The 16,145-nt window shown below is 34.3% G+C and overlaps 3 protein-coding genes across 3 annotated transcripts in view; 1 reads left to right on the forward strand and 2 right to left on the reverse strand.

Annotated features, from left to right (window-relative positions):
* LOC132162883 (disease resistance protein RUN1-like) overlaps nt 1–3,252 on the reverse strand; it is a 6,393-nt gene extending 3,141 nt beyond the window's left edge. The window contains exons 1-2 of the mRNA XM_059573102.1: nt 2,780–3,252; nt 1,024–2,085 (exon numbers count right to left, since the gene is read on the reverse strand). Of these exons, the coding sequence (XP_059429085.1) occupies nt 1,024–2,085; nt 2,780–3,252 (1,535 nt within the window). The remainder of the gene's footprint in view (nt 1–1,023; nt 2,086–2,779) is intronic.
* Nucleotides 3,253–9,197: 5,945 nt separating this feature from the next.
* LOC132162884 (uncharacterized) lies at nt 9,198–10,910 on the forward strand. Its single transcript, XM_059573103.1, has 5 exons — nt 9,198–9,335; nt 9,495–9,644; nt 9,997–10,116; nt 10,197–10,271; nt 10,680–10,910. The coding sequence occupies exons 1-5, from the start codon at nt 9,198–9,200 to the stop codon at nt 10,908–10,910; spliced, it is 714 nt and encodes a 237-aa protein (XP_059429086.1).
* A 1,487-nt stretch (nt 10,911–12,397) lies between these two features.
* Nucleotides 12,398–14,052, reverse strand: LOC132162885 (TMV resistance protein N-like). The gene is made up of 2 exons (XM_059573104.1): nt 13,109–14,052; nt 12,398–12,973 (listed from the first exon to the last, which is right to left on the reverse strand). The coding sequence occupies exons 1-2, from the start codon at nt 14,045–14,047 to the stop codon at nt 12,398–12,400; spliced, it is 1,515 nt and encodes a 504-aa protein (XP_059429087.1). The 5' UTR covers nt 14,048–14,052.
* Between the last annotated feature and the right edge of the window lie 2,093 nt (nt 14,053–16,145).

Consider the following 16,145-nt stretch of genomic DNA (forward strand, 5'->3'; position numbering starts at 1 on the left):
TCAACCCAATTCAAATCTTTTTAACTTAACTCAAAAAAAAAAAAAAAAAAAAAAAAAACAAAAAGCAATAAAAAGATTAATTTTAAAAAAAAAAACCCAAGGTTCCATTCCACCCCCTAATCACCCTCAACTACATCTCTTTTACACTAAGACATCCAAAATATTAAGAAATAATATTTGATTCCTTCAAACTACAACTTCAATTCGTTATTACACCTTTTGTTAGCATATGGTGTTAAATGGATGAAAAATCTCAAGCATGTTGTGCAAGTGCCGGTTCTTTACTTGAACTACCCAAATTATCAATAAAAAATATGAAAATCTAAAAGAGGAAAAAAACAAGGAAAAAAAAAAAGAAAAAAAAAAAAAGAAGGCTGGGAAGGTATTTCCAAATGTATGTTTAATTAGTTTTTATTTTTTAATAATTATAAGGGGGGCAACTATGGTATTTCAAAAGAAAAAATGGGGTTGTTGCGGGAAGAAAGGCATAAAAATGGTCATGCTCGTACGAGACACTTGACCACTTTTTTATTTTTTTTTTTATTTTTTTTTTTATCAATTTTAACATTTGACGCTAATTGAATTGTTTTTTTGACAAGCATGAAAATGTGGTGATGCTTAAGGGCCAAAAGTGTATTTTCTCCTTGTTTTTATATTGGGATGTCCCAAATTAAGTGACCATACTCAAAATGTCAAATAATAATAATAATAATAATTAATATTTACCTATTACTCTTATCTCTTTACAGAAGAAAAGACATGATGCTCATGAAAATAATGTATATCTCTTAAATAGGGTAAAAGGCAATTGCCAAGGATGACTTATTTTCTGTTCTTAATTAACGGCATTCTACTTACAAATGGTGTGTGTGCGCGCGTGTTGTGTGTGTATTCATGCAATCGTGTGTGTGTTATGTCTGTGTATTTCTCCACATCCATTTTTACAAATATAAAATTAAAATAATTTTTGATGTTAGTCTTACCATATTTTCTTCTAGTACATAATGAACGTCTTCATGAAACCACAATCTACTGCGTTTGCCTGGTTCTTTGGGCAATTCTTGACGAACAATTTCTCTACCCATATCTTGCAATAAGTCATGCATGACCAATTTATCCTCATCAATAGTTATAAGAGACTTCTCCACAAGTACTATAATACCAATATTTGGAAAGAAACCACAACTATCTAGTATCTTAGTAACATATTTTGCATTTTGCCCTTTGAAGAAGCATGCAATGTCAAGGAAAATATTCTTCTCACTTTCATCCAATCCATCATAACTTAGTTGAAGTTTTTCTAGAATATTTTTCTCTGGAATTCTTTTGTACTTTTCCAATGCACTTTTCCAATAGTGTATATCTTTACCATATAGATTTGAACCTAGCACTGTCAAAGCTAGTGGGAGGCCCCCAACATAACGTAGTGCATCTTCTATAAGGTCCACACAATAATCATGAGGTTTGTCACTTTTGAAAGCATGTATACTAAAGAGCTGAAAAGCTTCATTGTGATCCATTTCATTCATCTTGTATGTGAAATCAACGTTATGCTTAATTAGCAAGTGTTCATCTCTTGTTGTTATAATGATTCTACTTCCTAAACCAAACCAATTGGGTTCTCCAGATAATGCTTTCAATTGGACCAACTCATCCACATCATCAAGGACTAAAAGAACATTTTTACGACAAAGCCTTTCCTTTATGACGTTGATTCCTCGATCAACATTACCAACCTTCAAACTTAAGTTGCCTAGGATCTCAGAAAGTAGTGTCTCTTGCAATTGGACTAAACCGCACTCTTTCATTGAAGTTTCTCTAACATTTGCAAGAAAACAACTATCTTTAAACTGGTAAGCAAACGAGTTATAAATCGCCTTGGCAATAGTTGTCTTACCAATTCCACCAGCTCCGAAGATTCCTATTACGCGTATGTCACTCATCCCAATATGTAAAAGCCCATTGATATCTTGTATGTGAGACTCTATTCCAACCAGATATTTGGGAACACTTTGGTATGTGCGATTTACTATTCTTGAAACCACTTGAACAATTTCGTTGATGAATTTAAATTCATTCCTACCACTGCAAAAGGTTTAAAAAAAAAAAAAAAAAAATTAAATGAGTTACACCTTCCACATGAAAAAACATAGGAACATGATCTACTGACAATTTTTTTTCTTCTCTTGCAACAAGTGATAATGATAGGAGACAAGATAGGAAATAATCCTTCCTTCGCAATACCTCAATCCTCCTTGGATTGACCCCAATTCCTCCCTTAATTACATACTCTGAAATGTAATTGTATTCTTCAAATTCTTTTTCATCAGATCGGATTATATAGTTCTCAAATGTTTAATCTCTTAGTAAATTGCATTTTTTTTCATCGTGCAAACATTGAATAATCTCTAATATTCCCACTAAACTTTAGAATAAAGCAAACACTAAAAGTTAAATACTAGATGCATGTAAACACTACCATTAACATTGGTATTGAAATCTTATATTGTGAAGTAAATTATATCAGATTATATAAAATGACCTTATGTTGTATAAGGATGGTGCAGGACACCAGAGAGCCGTCCTATTCTTTATCTTTTTCACTTTTTTAAGGACGCATCTTAAAATATTCTTACATTAAAATAGTGTTTTTAATTGACTGAATTTATATAGTTGCCCAAATTAATGAGACAAACTAAATAAGAACAAAACATATATATATATATCATGAATGAAAATTAGAGGTCTAGAATAAAGGAGCTTGCGTGGTCGAAAATACCCTTTCTCTAAATGCCACCCGGACAAATTGGCCACTTTATTCAGGGCTGCCTTCCAGCTCTGCACAGTTTCCTCCATGAAGCTGTCTAGGTGTTGAGCCGATGCTTCTGCAAAATTCTTATTTTGATGTCGTACGTAGGATGGATTTACTTTATAAAACACTAGTAAAACAATTTGTTGGTTTGATTCCCTACACCGGAGGATCTCGATCAGCTCACTCAAGCACCATGTAGATGATGCATAGTTTTTAGAGAGTACAACTGTTGAAGTCCTTGAATCTTTAATGGCTTTGAGAATTTCTGGTGAAATTTCCCCTTCTTCTCTAAGTTTGTCATACATATAGATTCCATTTTCACATAGAGCTTTGTATAGACAAGCAGTAAAACTGAGGTGGGTATCTTCACTTCTAAAGCTCAAGAATACATTGTAAGGCCATCGACGGCCGAAAGAAGAAGAGGATGCTTGAAAGGCCATGGAAGAAGCTCGATCTTGGCGTATGAAAGCCTGATTATTATTTAAGTAGTGACTCTTTTTGGGGTTGTTTGGTAAAGCAATTGGGTCTCTTGTTAATGTTAATCACAATTTTCCAAAAAGATCAACATTTAAAACATTCTTACGAACCCAAAAATCAACATCACCATTATAATATGTGAAAGTGGGGTAGTATTTGTATAATAAACAACATAGATTTCTAGCGAATTAGTGCTACAATGATCTCTTTTTGCTTTAGAAAATTAAAAATTAAAAATAAAAAAGCAGTTTGATGATTTTTTTAAAAAAAAAAAAAAAAAAAAAAATTAAAGAAGCTACAAATTTTTTTTATTTAAAAAAAAAAAATGGGAGGGTGGCCATGCGACTTTTTGAAAAAATTTGAAACTTTTTCTTGTATTTAAATCTAATGGGATTTTTTTTTTTTTTTTTTTAAATGTTATATTGTGCCCGTTTTGTGGAAATGATGCTAGGATGATTGATTGACGGTGGGATTTTTTAAACTCATGTAAAGCTTATTAGTGACCTAGAAACTACTAGAGCCTCTACTGTGGAAGCTTAATCTAAAATTTTATAATATTCTTGAGTAATATAATTAAGTGCCTTGATTCACGCTGCAGCAGGTTCATGAGTGTTAAATAATTTTATATTGTCTGTGAACAAGATCTTGATTATGTTTATAAAGAATGAGTAACCCTCTCTTATAAAACCGATTTTATGAAATGAGTTAGACGCACAGATTTCAAAATTTCTCACTTTCTTTTTTTCTTTTTTTTTTTCTTTTTTTTTTGCCTCTTCCGACAACCTCACCCACCCCATCTCCTTCATTTCTTTTTCTTTTCTTTTTCTCATTTTTCTTCTTGCTCCCACCTTCTCCGCCACTTCCTCTTTCTCTTTTCTTATTTTCTCCTTCCCCACCGCTCCCTTTGTTTTATATTAGTTTATTTATTTCTTTGTCTCCCACTATCCACTCTCTTATTTTCTTTTGTGTTTTCTTTTCTTTTCTTTTTCCCTCAACTTTCCCTCGCACACACTTCTCTCACTCTTTCTTAACTTAATCTATAAAACAACTTATTTATTCACTGCAGTTAACATAATCACACTAATTCACCTACCACAGAGTTATTATTGACTTTTGTTGTTTCTGATATAATATTTCCACAAAGCTGACCGGCCACCATAACTTTGCTAATTTATTAAAGAAAAATGATAGATTTATTAAAGAAAAATAATGTTGTAAAAAATGATTGGGTTTCTCAAAAGTTGAATTTATCTAATTTTCAATCATATTGTAAAAAAAAAATTTATAAAATTTATTTGTAAATCTAACATTTTTCTTTATTAAAACATTATCTAACAATCTTACTTATTCGTTTATGAACAAAATCCACAAACACAATTACACTTAACTCACAAAATTTAATTAAGGCTACTAAGTACTAACCCACCTTATTATTTTAACTGACCTATTATTATTTTGATCTAAGTATTAATCCACATGTCCTTAGCGTTTGAGTGGAATGAAATTACATTATTAATATGAGAAGATGTTGACTGAATTCTTTTTTCCTTTTGTGAAGACAAAAAGTTGTGGATTTTACTTTTGTTTTTGAATTTAGCACATATAATAATTTTAATGGACTAATTGAAAATTATAGTGTGGTGTTGTATGATTTTGTGTTTGTATTATTGATATGAATTAGCATTATTCATACCTTGTCTTTTGGTTTCAATTTCATGAAAAACATTATAATATGTATTACAAGCAACAATAAAGCTAATTTTTGAACAGAAATATATGGAGAAGGAAGAGAGGCTGTGAGTGTTGTTGGCAGAGAGAGGATTTACCTAACAAACCCTCAGACCAAATTTTAATAGTTTATAATATGTGAAAGTGGGGTAATATTTGTGTAATAAAATACCCAACCTATAAGCACATCCACTTTCTTCTTTTCCTTTTCTTCTCTTGTCTCTTTCTCTCTCCTTCTTTTTATACCTCGCTAAATGGCTCTTCAAAGAAGGAAGAAAATTCTTAGTAGCTTCCTTATAATTAATAAACAATCTTGAAAGATGAGAAAAATCATACCCGTTGGTCAAAGAAAGAAGAAAGTTTTTTGCAACTTCCACACGGTAACTTTCTCTATTTGAAATAGAAAATTAATTAGGATAAATATTAAATGTGATCCTTCCAAGATCTCTCTGCCTTTTTGCAATTGATTAGGATTTTTTAAAAAGAAAATCCCTCTAGATCGTAGAAAGGGAGTGGGAAATGAAATAAAGCATGGCCCATTGCACTGTAGATAGCGCACGCGTTGGGAATAAGAAGCTATTTTTCAGTTTTTATTTTTTAAGATGATTATTAAATAATTTGTAGGACCTACACTTTTATTTATGTGAATTCATTTTCCATTTCCATTTATGAAAATAATTATTGAATTTATACTTTCACTTATGTGGATTCATTTTCTATTTTTGAAAATAATTATTAAATCTATAGGACTATATGTTAACATATACAGTTTCTCAAACACCTGAGATGGATTTTTTTATTAGTAGAATAGAGCGACTTTTATAAATAGCAAAACAAAATTAAGCACAACGCTTTATCGAGACAATATCCGAAATACAATGTGGGATTTTCTCAATAGAACCTTGTTCCACGGTAAGGGAAAACGCTTCTTTCACAAGGCGATGTGCTGCTTCATTAAGATGTAGTCTAACATGATTGATTTCCCAACTTTGAAGACCATTTAAGACCCTACGAGCTTCCTCAATAAGATGATCATACCGACTCCAACTCCTCCCATCATTCTTGAGAGCCTACACCACTTGGAGAGCATCGCCTTCCATAACCACCCTTTAGAAACCTAGCTCACGACAAAAATGGGCAGCCCTCAAAGCCGCAATTGCCTTCGCTATATCTGGCTCAATAATGTAAACTCTTGGCGATGACAAAGTCACCAGAACCTCTCCCATTCCATCTCTTCTGATCACCCCGACCCCCATCTTATTTCTATTCAAGTCTACTGCGGCATCCCAATTAACTTTAACAAAGTCATTTTTCAGGGCCTTCCAACGGAGATCTTGTGAATTTCTCCTTTTGGCTACTTCATTCTTTCGAGGATTTGCTTCTTGATAAGCCTCCAAAGACTCCACAGCACTCCCTACCACATTGATAGACGAGTTTATCTTGTTCCCATGTACAAAGGCTTTTCGACAAACCCATATTTGTCGTGCAACCACCGCCATTAATTCCATGTCCTCTATGTTTAGGCGTTGAAGAAGCTCCTCCCATATGAGCATAAATTCCTCCTGATTGACACTACTTTTCTAAATTTTTCTATTGCACCTACTCCATATGTCCTTTGCTGCTCGACAGCTCCATTATAAATGCCACGTCGTTTCTACCTCAATACCACAAACAGGACATAAAGGATCCTCTGTAATCTTCGGATGATGCAAATTTGATTTCGTTGCTAGAGCATTGTGGCACGCTCGCCACATAAACACCTTCACAGCATTGAGAATATTCATCTGCACAACAGCCACGAGGCCCTCAACATGCTTTAAGAAAACTATTATTATTTGTTTATAGTATCAAGGCCCCAACATGCTTTCTTGAAGCCTTCAACATGCTTTAAAAAAACAATATTATGTTTTTTACAATATGTAGTGGGTAACAACTTAATTCCAAGTTGCAATCATCATCACCGTCACCATCACCATCACCATCATCACCACGACGCCTCTTCATCATGGTTGAACATTTTGAATTTTCAATTTCTTCATCTGATACATTAAATAGATATGCATGCCCTCCATGATTGCAGATCAGTTGAACTCCCCAACTTTTATTGAACATTGAACTCACTAAAAACCTAAATTGCATATTGTCATCTAGCATAAAAGAATCCAGAATCAAGTACTCCAGCCATACATGAGCCGAGTCCAGTAAATGAAAGTTTCTCTTTCTCTCAATTTCTTTATATCTATTGCTCATCGTAAAATCAGCAAGCGCAAAGTCTCCGTTTGAGGGGACCCCAAGAATGGGTCCAATAACAGCACACAATGCAATTCCAATGAAATTATGTGACTATTGGAGTCCAATAATATGTATTTCACATGAGTTACCAAATGAACGCTCCTTACTATGGGTGAACCAATATGGTATCGTATTTCCCGAAAATATAATTCCACCACCAAAGTCCCTAAAATGTACCTATTAAACAAATATCATGAATTCTCAATACTATAACCCATAATTAAACCAAGGCACATACAGACATATATACAAAAAAGAGAGAGAGCCATACCTTATTCAAAAAAGAATTTGCCACAAGATTAGGTATATTGACACACATGTTATAGCATTTGGACATTTCAACCCAATACAACTCTCGTAACACGCATGTATTGAGTTAATTTTCTTTTGATATTTCTGGAAATCTTTCCAATGAAACACATCCTTTAGCATATACATATTCTATATTTGGAGGAAGTTCTAGAATTTCTTGAAGTTGCTTACAATCCACCAATTCAAGCGACCTCAATCGAACACATCTTTTGATGCATGCATGCAGATTGATAATATCACTTCTTGATAGATCTAACCGAACTAAAGTGGAAAAGCAATTTAGTGTCCCAAGGAAATCTAATTTTGATAGGCACGTACAATTACACAGATCCAAACTTTCCAATGCCGAAAGCCCAATTGAGGAACAACCTTCATTGGAAATGCATGAATTCGCTGGAGGTGTTGATAAGAATAATTCTCTTCTTGAAGGAATTTCAGATTCCTTTGTTGGAAACTTAACAAGTTTTGAACAATTTCTGGGAGAGAGAAACTTTAGATGCTGCAACTGAAGAATGCTACTTGGGAGATGCATAAGGTTTTCACAGTGGTTTACATTTAATGTCAGGAATGTTTTGAAGGCTTAAGCAACCATCAAGGTAAATCATTTTTAGAGATCTCAACTTGAGGCTTCTTGGCAAACTAATAAGGTGCATTTGGAAAATGATAGAATGATAAGTTTATCAAGGAATCGAACAGAGTCATGGACCTTAACTAAACTTTTGCATCCATAAACATGTAATTATTCTAAAATTGTTATCCTTGAAATATCAGGGATTGCTGTTAGGAATTTACAGCTAGAAAATGCCAGAATGCTCATATTTTGGAAATTCTGTAAAAAGAAAAAAAAAAGGAAAGGAATGGGCATAAATTAGCTTCAAAAAAGTTTTCAGGATAATTTAAAAGAAATAAATATATAAAATAATAATTGTACCTTGAATTCATTTCCAAAAATAATAATTGTACCTTGAACACCAAGCATACTTGACAAAGTCAGCAGAAAATTCATTAGGGTCAAGGGCCTTATTGGCTTTCATGTGAAACAAAGTATCCCTTATTTCTTCTGCAACAACCTCCTTCTCCAACATAGTTGCCTTATCAGCAGAAATAGCAACAGGAATAAGATGCCTAATTCAAGCAGCTTTTGCTTCATTGAACTGCATCTGATTAGTCCCTAACAGCTTCTTGTAAAAATTCTCAGCCACCAGCTTGATCTATTCAACATCATCCATTCTATTGCCATGCTCATCCCACAAATGAGTGATAGTATTCTTAGCATTCTGGACCTTAAGAGAGCGATGGAAGAAACTGTTATTCTGATCACCCAAATGCAGCCATTGATTCCTAGCCTTCTGCTTCAGGAAAGATTCCTCAGCCTTAGTTAAAGACACATAAGCATGAAGACACTCACTCTCCTTAAGCAAGTTGTCAGCCCTACCAAGAAAGCAATAACATCTTTTTGAGCTAGATCAAGGTTATTAATTCTTTTCATCTGTCAGTGTGTGAAGAAAGTTGCAATGACCTATGTCGTTTGAGCTCTGGTGTGCGAATTTTGCTTTAGGATCAGGTGCTATCAAGCATGCAACAGAAGCTTGACAGTCTGTGGGAGCAGGTGAATAATGCTTGGGATCACTCGGGTGGTAGGGGCGAGATGGCATTCACCATGAATGTGCAGTCATCGTGTAATGACGCTTTTGGTTCTGATCAGATCACATTCGTTTATTGTGGTTGCTGGTTAACATCGTGTACTGTATAATGGGTTGGCGGCAATAATTTATTTCTAACAATTTTTAAATGTACTATTAAATCGTAGCTAGTGAATGTCGTTCCTAAATAGCTTGAATTTTCCTTATCGAATCTTAAGTTTGGTTTGCAGGGTAGCTCTGTTAGGAAAGCCTTGAGTGCTAGTGGGGACGAGATGCTCCAATATAAATTTGCTATCTCAAACCAAGCGGAACCAGAGGAGCGCCACATGTCTGATTTGTCAGATTGGGCTTCAAGTGTCACATCTGCTGCTGACATCCAGGTAATGGGAGGTTCAACAACATTACACTAACTCTGAATTTCTCTGTTACAATATTATCTCCTAGTTAAGATTAGATATCGATCGTGTTTGTAAATGATAGTAATTGCATACATACTTGCGTTTCATAAGTAAAATTTCTTAAGCCTAATAGACTAGGTTCATTACTTTGGGTGGCAAATGTGCATTATTTTTCTTGTTCATGCATGTCATTTACTCCTATTGGTTCTATCAGTATACCTCATTTATCAAACCTTATTGTGGTGATGCTGATCAAACAAAGGCTGGTTAAAAAGACAATTGGTGCAACTATATACATATTATAAATTAGAATGTCATGGTGCATTTTTCTTAGATGAACACCTCAGTAATTGAACAAGACAGTTACAAACTCAAGCGGGACTGTAAGGAGAAAGATGCCACCATAAAGGAGCTAACCACTCTACTCCACTCATCTGATGTTATTGGTTCGAAGGTAATGTTTTAGTTATAATCCCTTTGAATTTCGTCCTTATTGAAAGTTTTTCTTTGCTTAATCCATATCCCTTATAACAGAGGATTGCAGATTTGGAAGACATTAACATGATTATTACAAGACTAAAGAAGGACATGGTTGTCCTAGAACAAAAGGTAAGAAGCAGGTGGCATGAATCTAGTGGTTGTAGAGTTTGGGGAGTTCATTGAAGAAAGTAAAAGCAGTATTTGCAATCTCCCTCCATTCCCTTTTTAATTGTTCCCTTTCTAGGGTTTTGTTGTGTATAATGATCTAGTCATATTATGTAGTACCCTTTCACATGAAATGATGGAATGATTGCTTATAATGTGAAAAGGTCCATCAATTCTAATGGACTTAGTAAAGGGATTGAATTCCTTCTACACATCTGAATTTCAATGTGGATAAGCTTTGCATTTTTTAAAAAAAGAGGCATGCGCTCTAAGTCTGCAATGAGCAATGCGCAACAATATTTGCTTATGTTTACTTGAAGAATTTGGTTGCCATGTTCTGAATTTTGTAACTAATAGTATAATTAAAAGCAGGTGGTGCACTTCACTAGACTTTGGAGATCCTCCTTTCCTTCTTCAGACTCAAACTCAAACAGTGAGCAACGTCCACACTTGGCAGAAAATCTGCTATATGATATGGATAGTACGACTAGCCCTTCATCTTCTGATTCGGACTCTTCCCCTTCGAATCAACCACATGCTCTTGTTGCTAAAGTTGAGGAAATTTCTGTTAAGAATAGCTACTCTTCGTCTACAAGAAACTAGATGTCAACGCCAGCAAAACCGCCGGGTTCTTTTGTGAGACCAACATATTGGAGCTCAAAATCTCGATCAATAAGTCCACTTAAGGAAATATCTACAAATTGGAAATCCGATTCAATTTCATCTTCAAGGCAAAAACAGGCAGTTGTTGGAGATTCATCAAGAAAGAGTAGAAGGCGACATCTAACTGGATCCAAGGATGCAACCCCTCCTCAAAAGAGATGGCTTTAGTAAGTTACATGCAATTTTTTTGTACTTGTTCTTAATGATGCCACTACAACAAACTTTCAAATTTGATTTCAGCATTTAAAGGGAATATATGTATGGAACTAAGATGCCTTTACTATATATATATATATAGGTCGAAGAGTTCTAAATATTTATGAAATCTGGAGACGCCTTTACATTTCCAAAATGATGCTTGGGAGATGTATTGAACTGGCCCTACATATTTATAGGTGCAGACCAGTTTTTTTTTTTTTTTTTTTGTTATTATTTTCCTGTCCATGATGAATTTATAAATTTTTAGAAATTACAGTACATTAATTTAAGTAAATACACAAGTTGGTCCATTTCCTACAGGGACACTTGTTTGCCCAATTTCTTAGCGTTTGTTCTTATTTTCGCATTGTATTGTTCGTTTTGGATCTACTATGGTCACCCTTTTTCGGTTTATGTTTGTTTTTTCGTAGGATCCCATATTCTCTCTTCTTTTCGGATTAAGAATGACAAAGATCATTTTTTGTAACTCTTTTCCTCAATCAATTAAAACACACACACACACACACACACACAACTTGGTCTTATATATTCACTATTGATTATTTCGGGACAACTTCATTCTCAGGGGAAATGATCCTCTCCATTTCATTTGAAATTGATAATTTCCCGTTAGTGTATTTTAGATGGGTAAAATTGTCATTTTAATTTTTTGGACAATTTCAAACTTCTAAAATACACTAATTGAATACTATCCATTTAATTTAAAATCGAGAGGATCTTATTTCATTCTCAGGGCGGCTAGTATCATGAAGTCAACTGACCTACTTAAGCCATACTCAATCTTGGGAGCATTTTGAATTTCAGTCTGCTAGAAAGGGGCCTATTTTTCTTAATCAAGTTTGAAATATGAGCTCTAGGAATACTTTTCCACACCAAACGAAGGCCTAACTAGTTTCCCATGAGCATCAATTGTTCGAATTTCAAAACACCACATTTCAAGACATAAATTGGAATCAATATTCAATATACATCAAAATTTGAAAACAAAACAACAAAAATGAAATGGACTATAAACAAGAAAAAAAATTATCTATCCATTTGGGTGCTTTGGAGTTTATCACTATGAAATGCTTGCAGTTAACCCATAACAAAACTAAGAGGCATTAAGGGTACTTACTGATAAATGTTGGTAGGTTTTAACATTGGGAGTGATCTGATTGGTTTAATTGTGATTCGCCCATGGTCAATGAACACTTCTTTTGTTGTGGCTAATAACTGGATTCCAAGTTGCAATCATCCTCATCCTCATCATCACAATCATCTTCTTCGGCCGAACATTCTGGATTGTCACTTTCTTCATCACATTCATCACTTTCGTCACCGAAAGATTGTAAACAAAAATTAAAATCTACATGGGTCAAACTTGGATGATCTTTCGCATTCTCTTCATGCTTGTGTATCAAATGAACTCCACAGCTTATAATGGACAATCCTGAACTAATTGAAAACCTTACTTGCAGATTGTCCTCCTCTAACACTACAGGTTCTAAAACCAAGTACTCCAGCCATACATGATTTGAGCGTGATACTTTCCATACACGATCTGAGCTTGCTACTGCTATATATCTTTCTCTAGTCTCAATTTCTACACCTTTACTGCTGATCGCTAAACTAAACTTATAAGTGTTTTCGTCTAGGTCGAACCCGAGAGTGGGTCCAAAAACAGCACAAAAAGCAATTCCTTTGATCTCATCCAAATCTGGGAGCCCATTAATATCCATTGCACGAGTTACTGTCATATGAACTCTCCTTACGATGGCTGAACCAAGCTGGTATCCTATTTCCTAGAAATGCAATTCCACCACCAGAATAGTCCATAAAAGGTCGTCCCTATTAAACGAATAGCATCAATCAAAAGTAGAAGCAATAAACCAAGGCACGTTAAAATACGTACAAAAGAGAGAGAGCTAGAGAGATACCTTATCCCATAAAGTATTTTCCACGTGATTCCCTATATTCACAGCCAATTTATCGCATTCAAACAAGCCAAGCCATTTTACCACGCGCGCTCGCAATCCGCTTGTGTTGAATTGAAGTGTTTTTGATAAATCTGGAAAACTTTCCAACGAAACACATCCATCAGCCACTATATCTTCTATACTTGGTGGAAGTTCTGGAATTTCTTCAAGTCGCTTGCAATTCATTATGAAAAGATGTCTTAATCTAACAAATCTTTTGATGCATGTAGGCAGTCTAACAATATCACTCTCTGATAGTGACAAGCGATCTAAACCGGAAAAACAATCAAGTGTCATAAAGAATTCTGGTTTTATTAGGCGCGTACTTATGTCAAGAACCAACAGTTTCAATGACGGAAATAATTTTGTACTTGATGAAATTTCAGATTCCTCTATGGACGGATCTGACAGCATGGATTCTCTTTCATCCCTCACCTTTGTTGGAAGCTTATCAACTTTTGAACACCTTTCATGACGAAGATTATTTAGAGGTTGCAACTGAAGACTACTTGGAAGATGCACAAGATTTTTGCAATCTTCGATATGTAAATCGAAAAGCCCAGTTAAATGTACAATGGATGAAGGTAGTTCTTTTATAGCAATGCCCCTTAATACAAGTTGTTCCAAGCGTTCCATTTTACGGTCAATTTTAGGAAAGTTTTCAATCCTTGCACAATAATGAAACCAAAGAGTTTCAAGAGATCTTAACTTGAGGCTTCTTGGCAATGTTATAAGGTTAGAGCATTCAAGAAAATGCAGATCGGTAAGCTTCTTAAGTAATCCAATAGAGTCATGAACCTTAACTAAGCTTTTGCACTCATCAACACGTAATTTTTGTAAATTTGGGATTCCTGAAATATCAGGAATTTCAGTTAGGCTTTCAAGTCCAATGAGTTCCATAATACTCAGGTTTGGAAAATTCTGCAAAGTAAACAAAAAAAAAAAAAAAAAAAGAATGAAATGAGCTTCAAAGAAGTTTACAACAAAATTCTAAAGAAAAAACAGTAAAAATAACAATCATACCAGAAATCCTTTAAAGAGGCCGTTACGCATTCTTAGAGTAGTGAGTTTATTTCCACGAAAATTGGATGGCAGAGATTGTAATGGACATTTAGTCCAATCAAGCACTCTTAATTCATTAGGGAGATAAGTACAAGAACAATCCATCAAATTAAACTAATAATGTTTATCAAATTTAACTGTTACATAATTCACCAATAATTTAAATTAGTACTTGATAACTGTTTATTACCCATTAAAAAAAAATATATAAAAAATTATCATTGTTTATTACCCATTAAAAAAAATATATAAAAAAATATCACCAACTGTTGCGCTGCAATACTCATTAAAAAATAAAAATAAAAATTCATCACAAATTGTTACTGTACAGTACCTTTAAAAAAAAGAAAAAAGAAGCCATAAAAAATCGTCACTGTGCACATCACTATGCAGTGCACAGTGACTTGAGAAAAATCATCATCTTGGTCACTGTACAGTATTTTTTTTTTTTAAAGAAAAAGCCTCACACGGTTACTATACACGTACTATCATATTACTGTGTGTGTACAGTGATCTATCACTGCATACTATGATGGATTACAGATCACTAAGCATAAATGGCAATCTAAATAAAATTTTGAAAAAAAAAAATCACAACTTTACTCTTTAGAAATGGCCGAAGAACATAAACGCATATATAAAAAGGCACAGTAATCATACAAACCACATAAAATAACACTGAACACCAAATAGTGGAAAGTTTTACAAAAGCAAATGAATTATATGGAGAGAAAGAAAATATTAAGGTGAGATTATTACCTGGTAGAGGGGTGGAGAGAATGACAACAGCAACACACACTGCTACAGGGCGGAGAAAGGATGAACGAGACAGAGAGGATGAAGAAAAAAAAAAAAAAAAGAGAAAAGAAGGGTTTTAATATATTTTAGGTGGGTATTCTTGGTATTTTTTTCATTCCCGCTCAAAAAAAGGTAACTATTGCACCAAATATCTTTCTAATAGAAATCGTGATTTTGTTTTAAATTCATACTTTTTCAAATAAGCACCCTCTAATCAGCTTATGGAAATCACAAATCTTTTTGCGATTTTAAAATTTTCGTTTTTAAAATCGCAATCCCAAACACCCTAAAATTGCGATTTGGTTTAAAATCGCAGATTATTTTTTTAAAAATGCACTTCCAAACGCTCCCTTAAGCTCTGGTGTGCGAATTTTGCTTTAGGATCAGGTGTTGCCAAGCATGCAACAGAAGCTTGACAGTCTGTGAGAGTAGGTGAATAATGCTAGGGATCACTCGGGTGGTAGGGGCGAGATGGCATTCTCCAAGAATGTGGAGTCATCACGTAATGACGCTTTTGGTTCTGATCAGATCACATTCGTTGATTGTGGTTGTTGGTTTTGTGATCAACATCGTGTACTGTATAATGGGTTGGCGGTAATAATTCATTTCTATGAATTTGTAAATGTACTATTAAATTGCAGCTAGTGAATGTCCTTGCTAAATAGCTTGAATTTTCCTTATTGAATCTTAAGTTTGGTTTCAGGGTAGCTCTATTAGGAAAGCCTCCATTGGGGAGGAGATGCTCCAATATAAACTGGGTTTCTCAAACAAAGTAGAACCAGAGGAGCGCTGCATGTCTGATTTGTCAGATTGGGCTCAAGTGTCACATCTTCTGTTGACATCCAGGTAATGGGAGGTTCAACAGCATTACACTAATTCTGAATTTCCCTATTACAATATAATCTCATAGTTAAGATTAGATATCGATCGGGTTTGTAAATGGTAGTAATTGCATACATACTTGCGTTTCATAAGTCAAAGTTCTTAAGCATAATAGACTAGGTTCGTTACTTTGGGTGGCAAATGTGCATTATTTTTCTTGTTGATGCATTTCATTTACTCCTATTGGTTCTATCAGTATACCTCATTTATCAAACCTCATTGAGTCATTGTGGTGGTGGTGGTGATCAAACAAAGG

This window comes from Corylus avellana, chromosome ca10, assembly GCF_901000735.1.
Source record: "Corylus avellana chromosome ca10, CavTom2PMs-1.0".
Lineage (NCBI taxonomy): Eukaryota > Viridiplantae > Streptophyta > Magnoliopsida > Fagales > Betulaceae > Corylus > Corylus avellana.

Coding starts and splice junctions, on each gene's coding strand:
- LOC132162885 (XM_059573104.1), bottom strand. CDS start 14,047: ATGGAACTCATTGGACTTGAAAGCCTAACTGAAATTCCTGATATTTCA. Junction 12,974..13,108: donor AAAATACTTTATGGGATAAG/GTATCTCTCTAG, acceptor TTGCATTTCTAG/GAAATAGGATACCAGCTTGG.
- LOC132162884 (XM_059573103.1), top strand. CDS start 9,198: ATGCAACAGAAGCTTGACAGTCTGTGGGAGCAGGTGAATAATGCTTGG. Junction 9,336..9,494: donor GTTCTGATCAGATCACATTC/GTTTATTGTGGT, acceptor TTTGGTTTGCAG/GGTAGCTCTGTTAGGAAAGC. Junction 10,117..10,196: donor CTGATGTTATTGGTTCGAAG/GTAATGTTTTAG, acceptor CCCTTATAACAG/AGGATTGCAGATTTGGAAGA.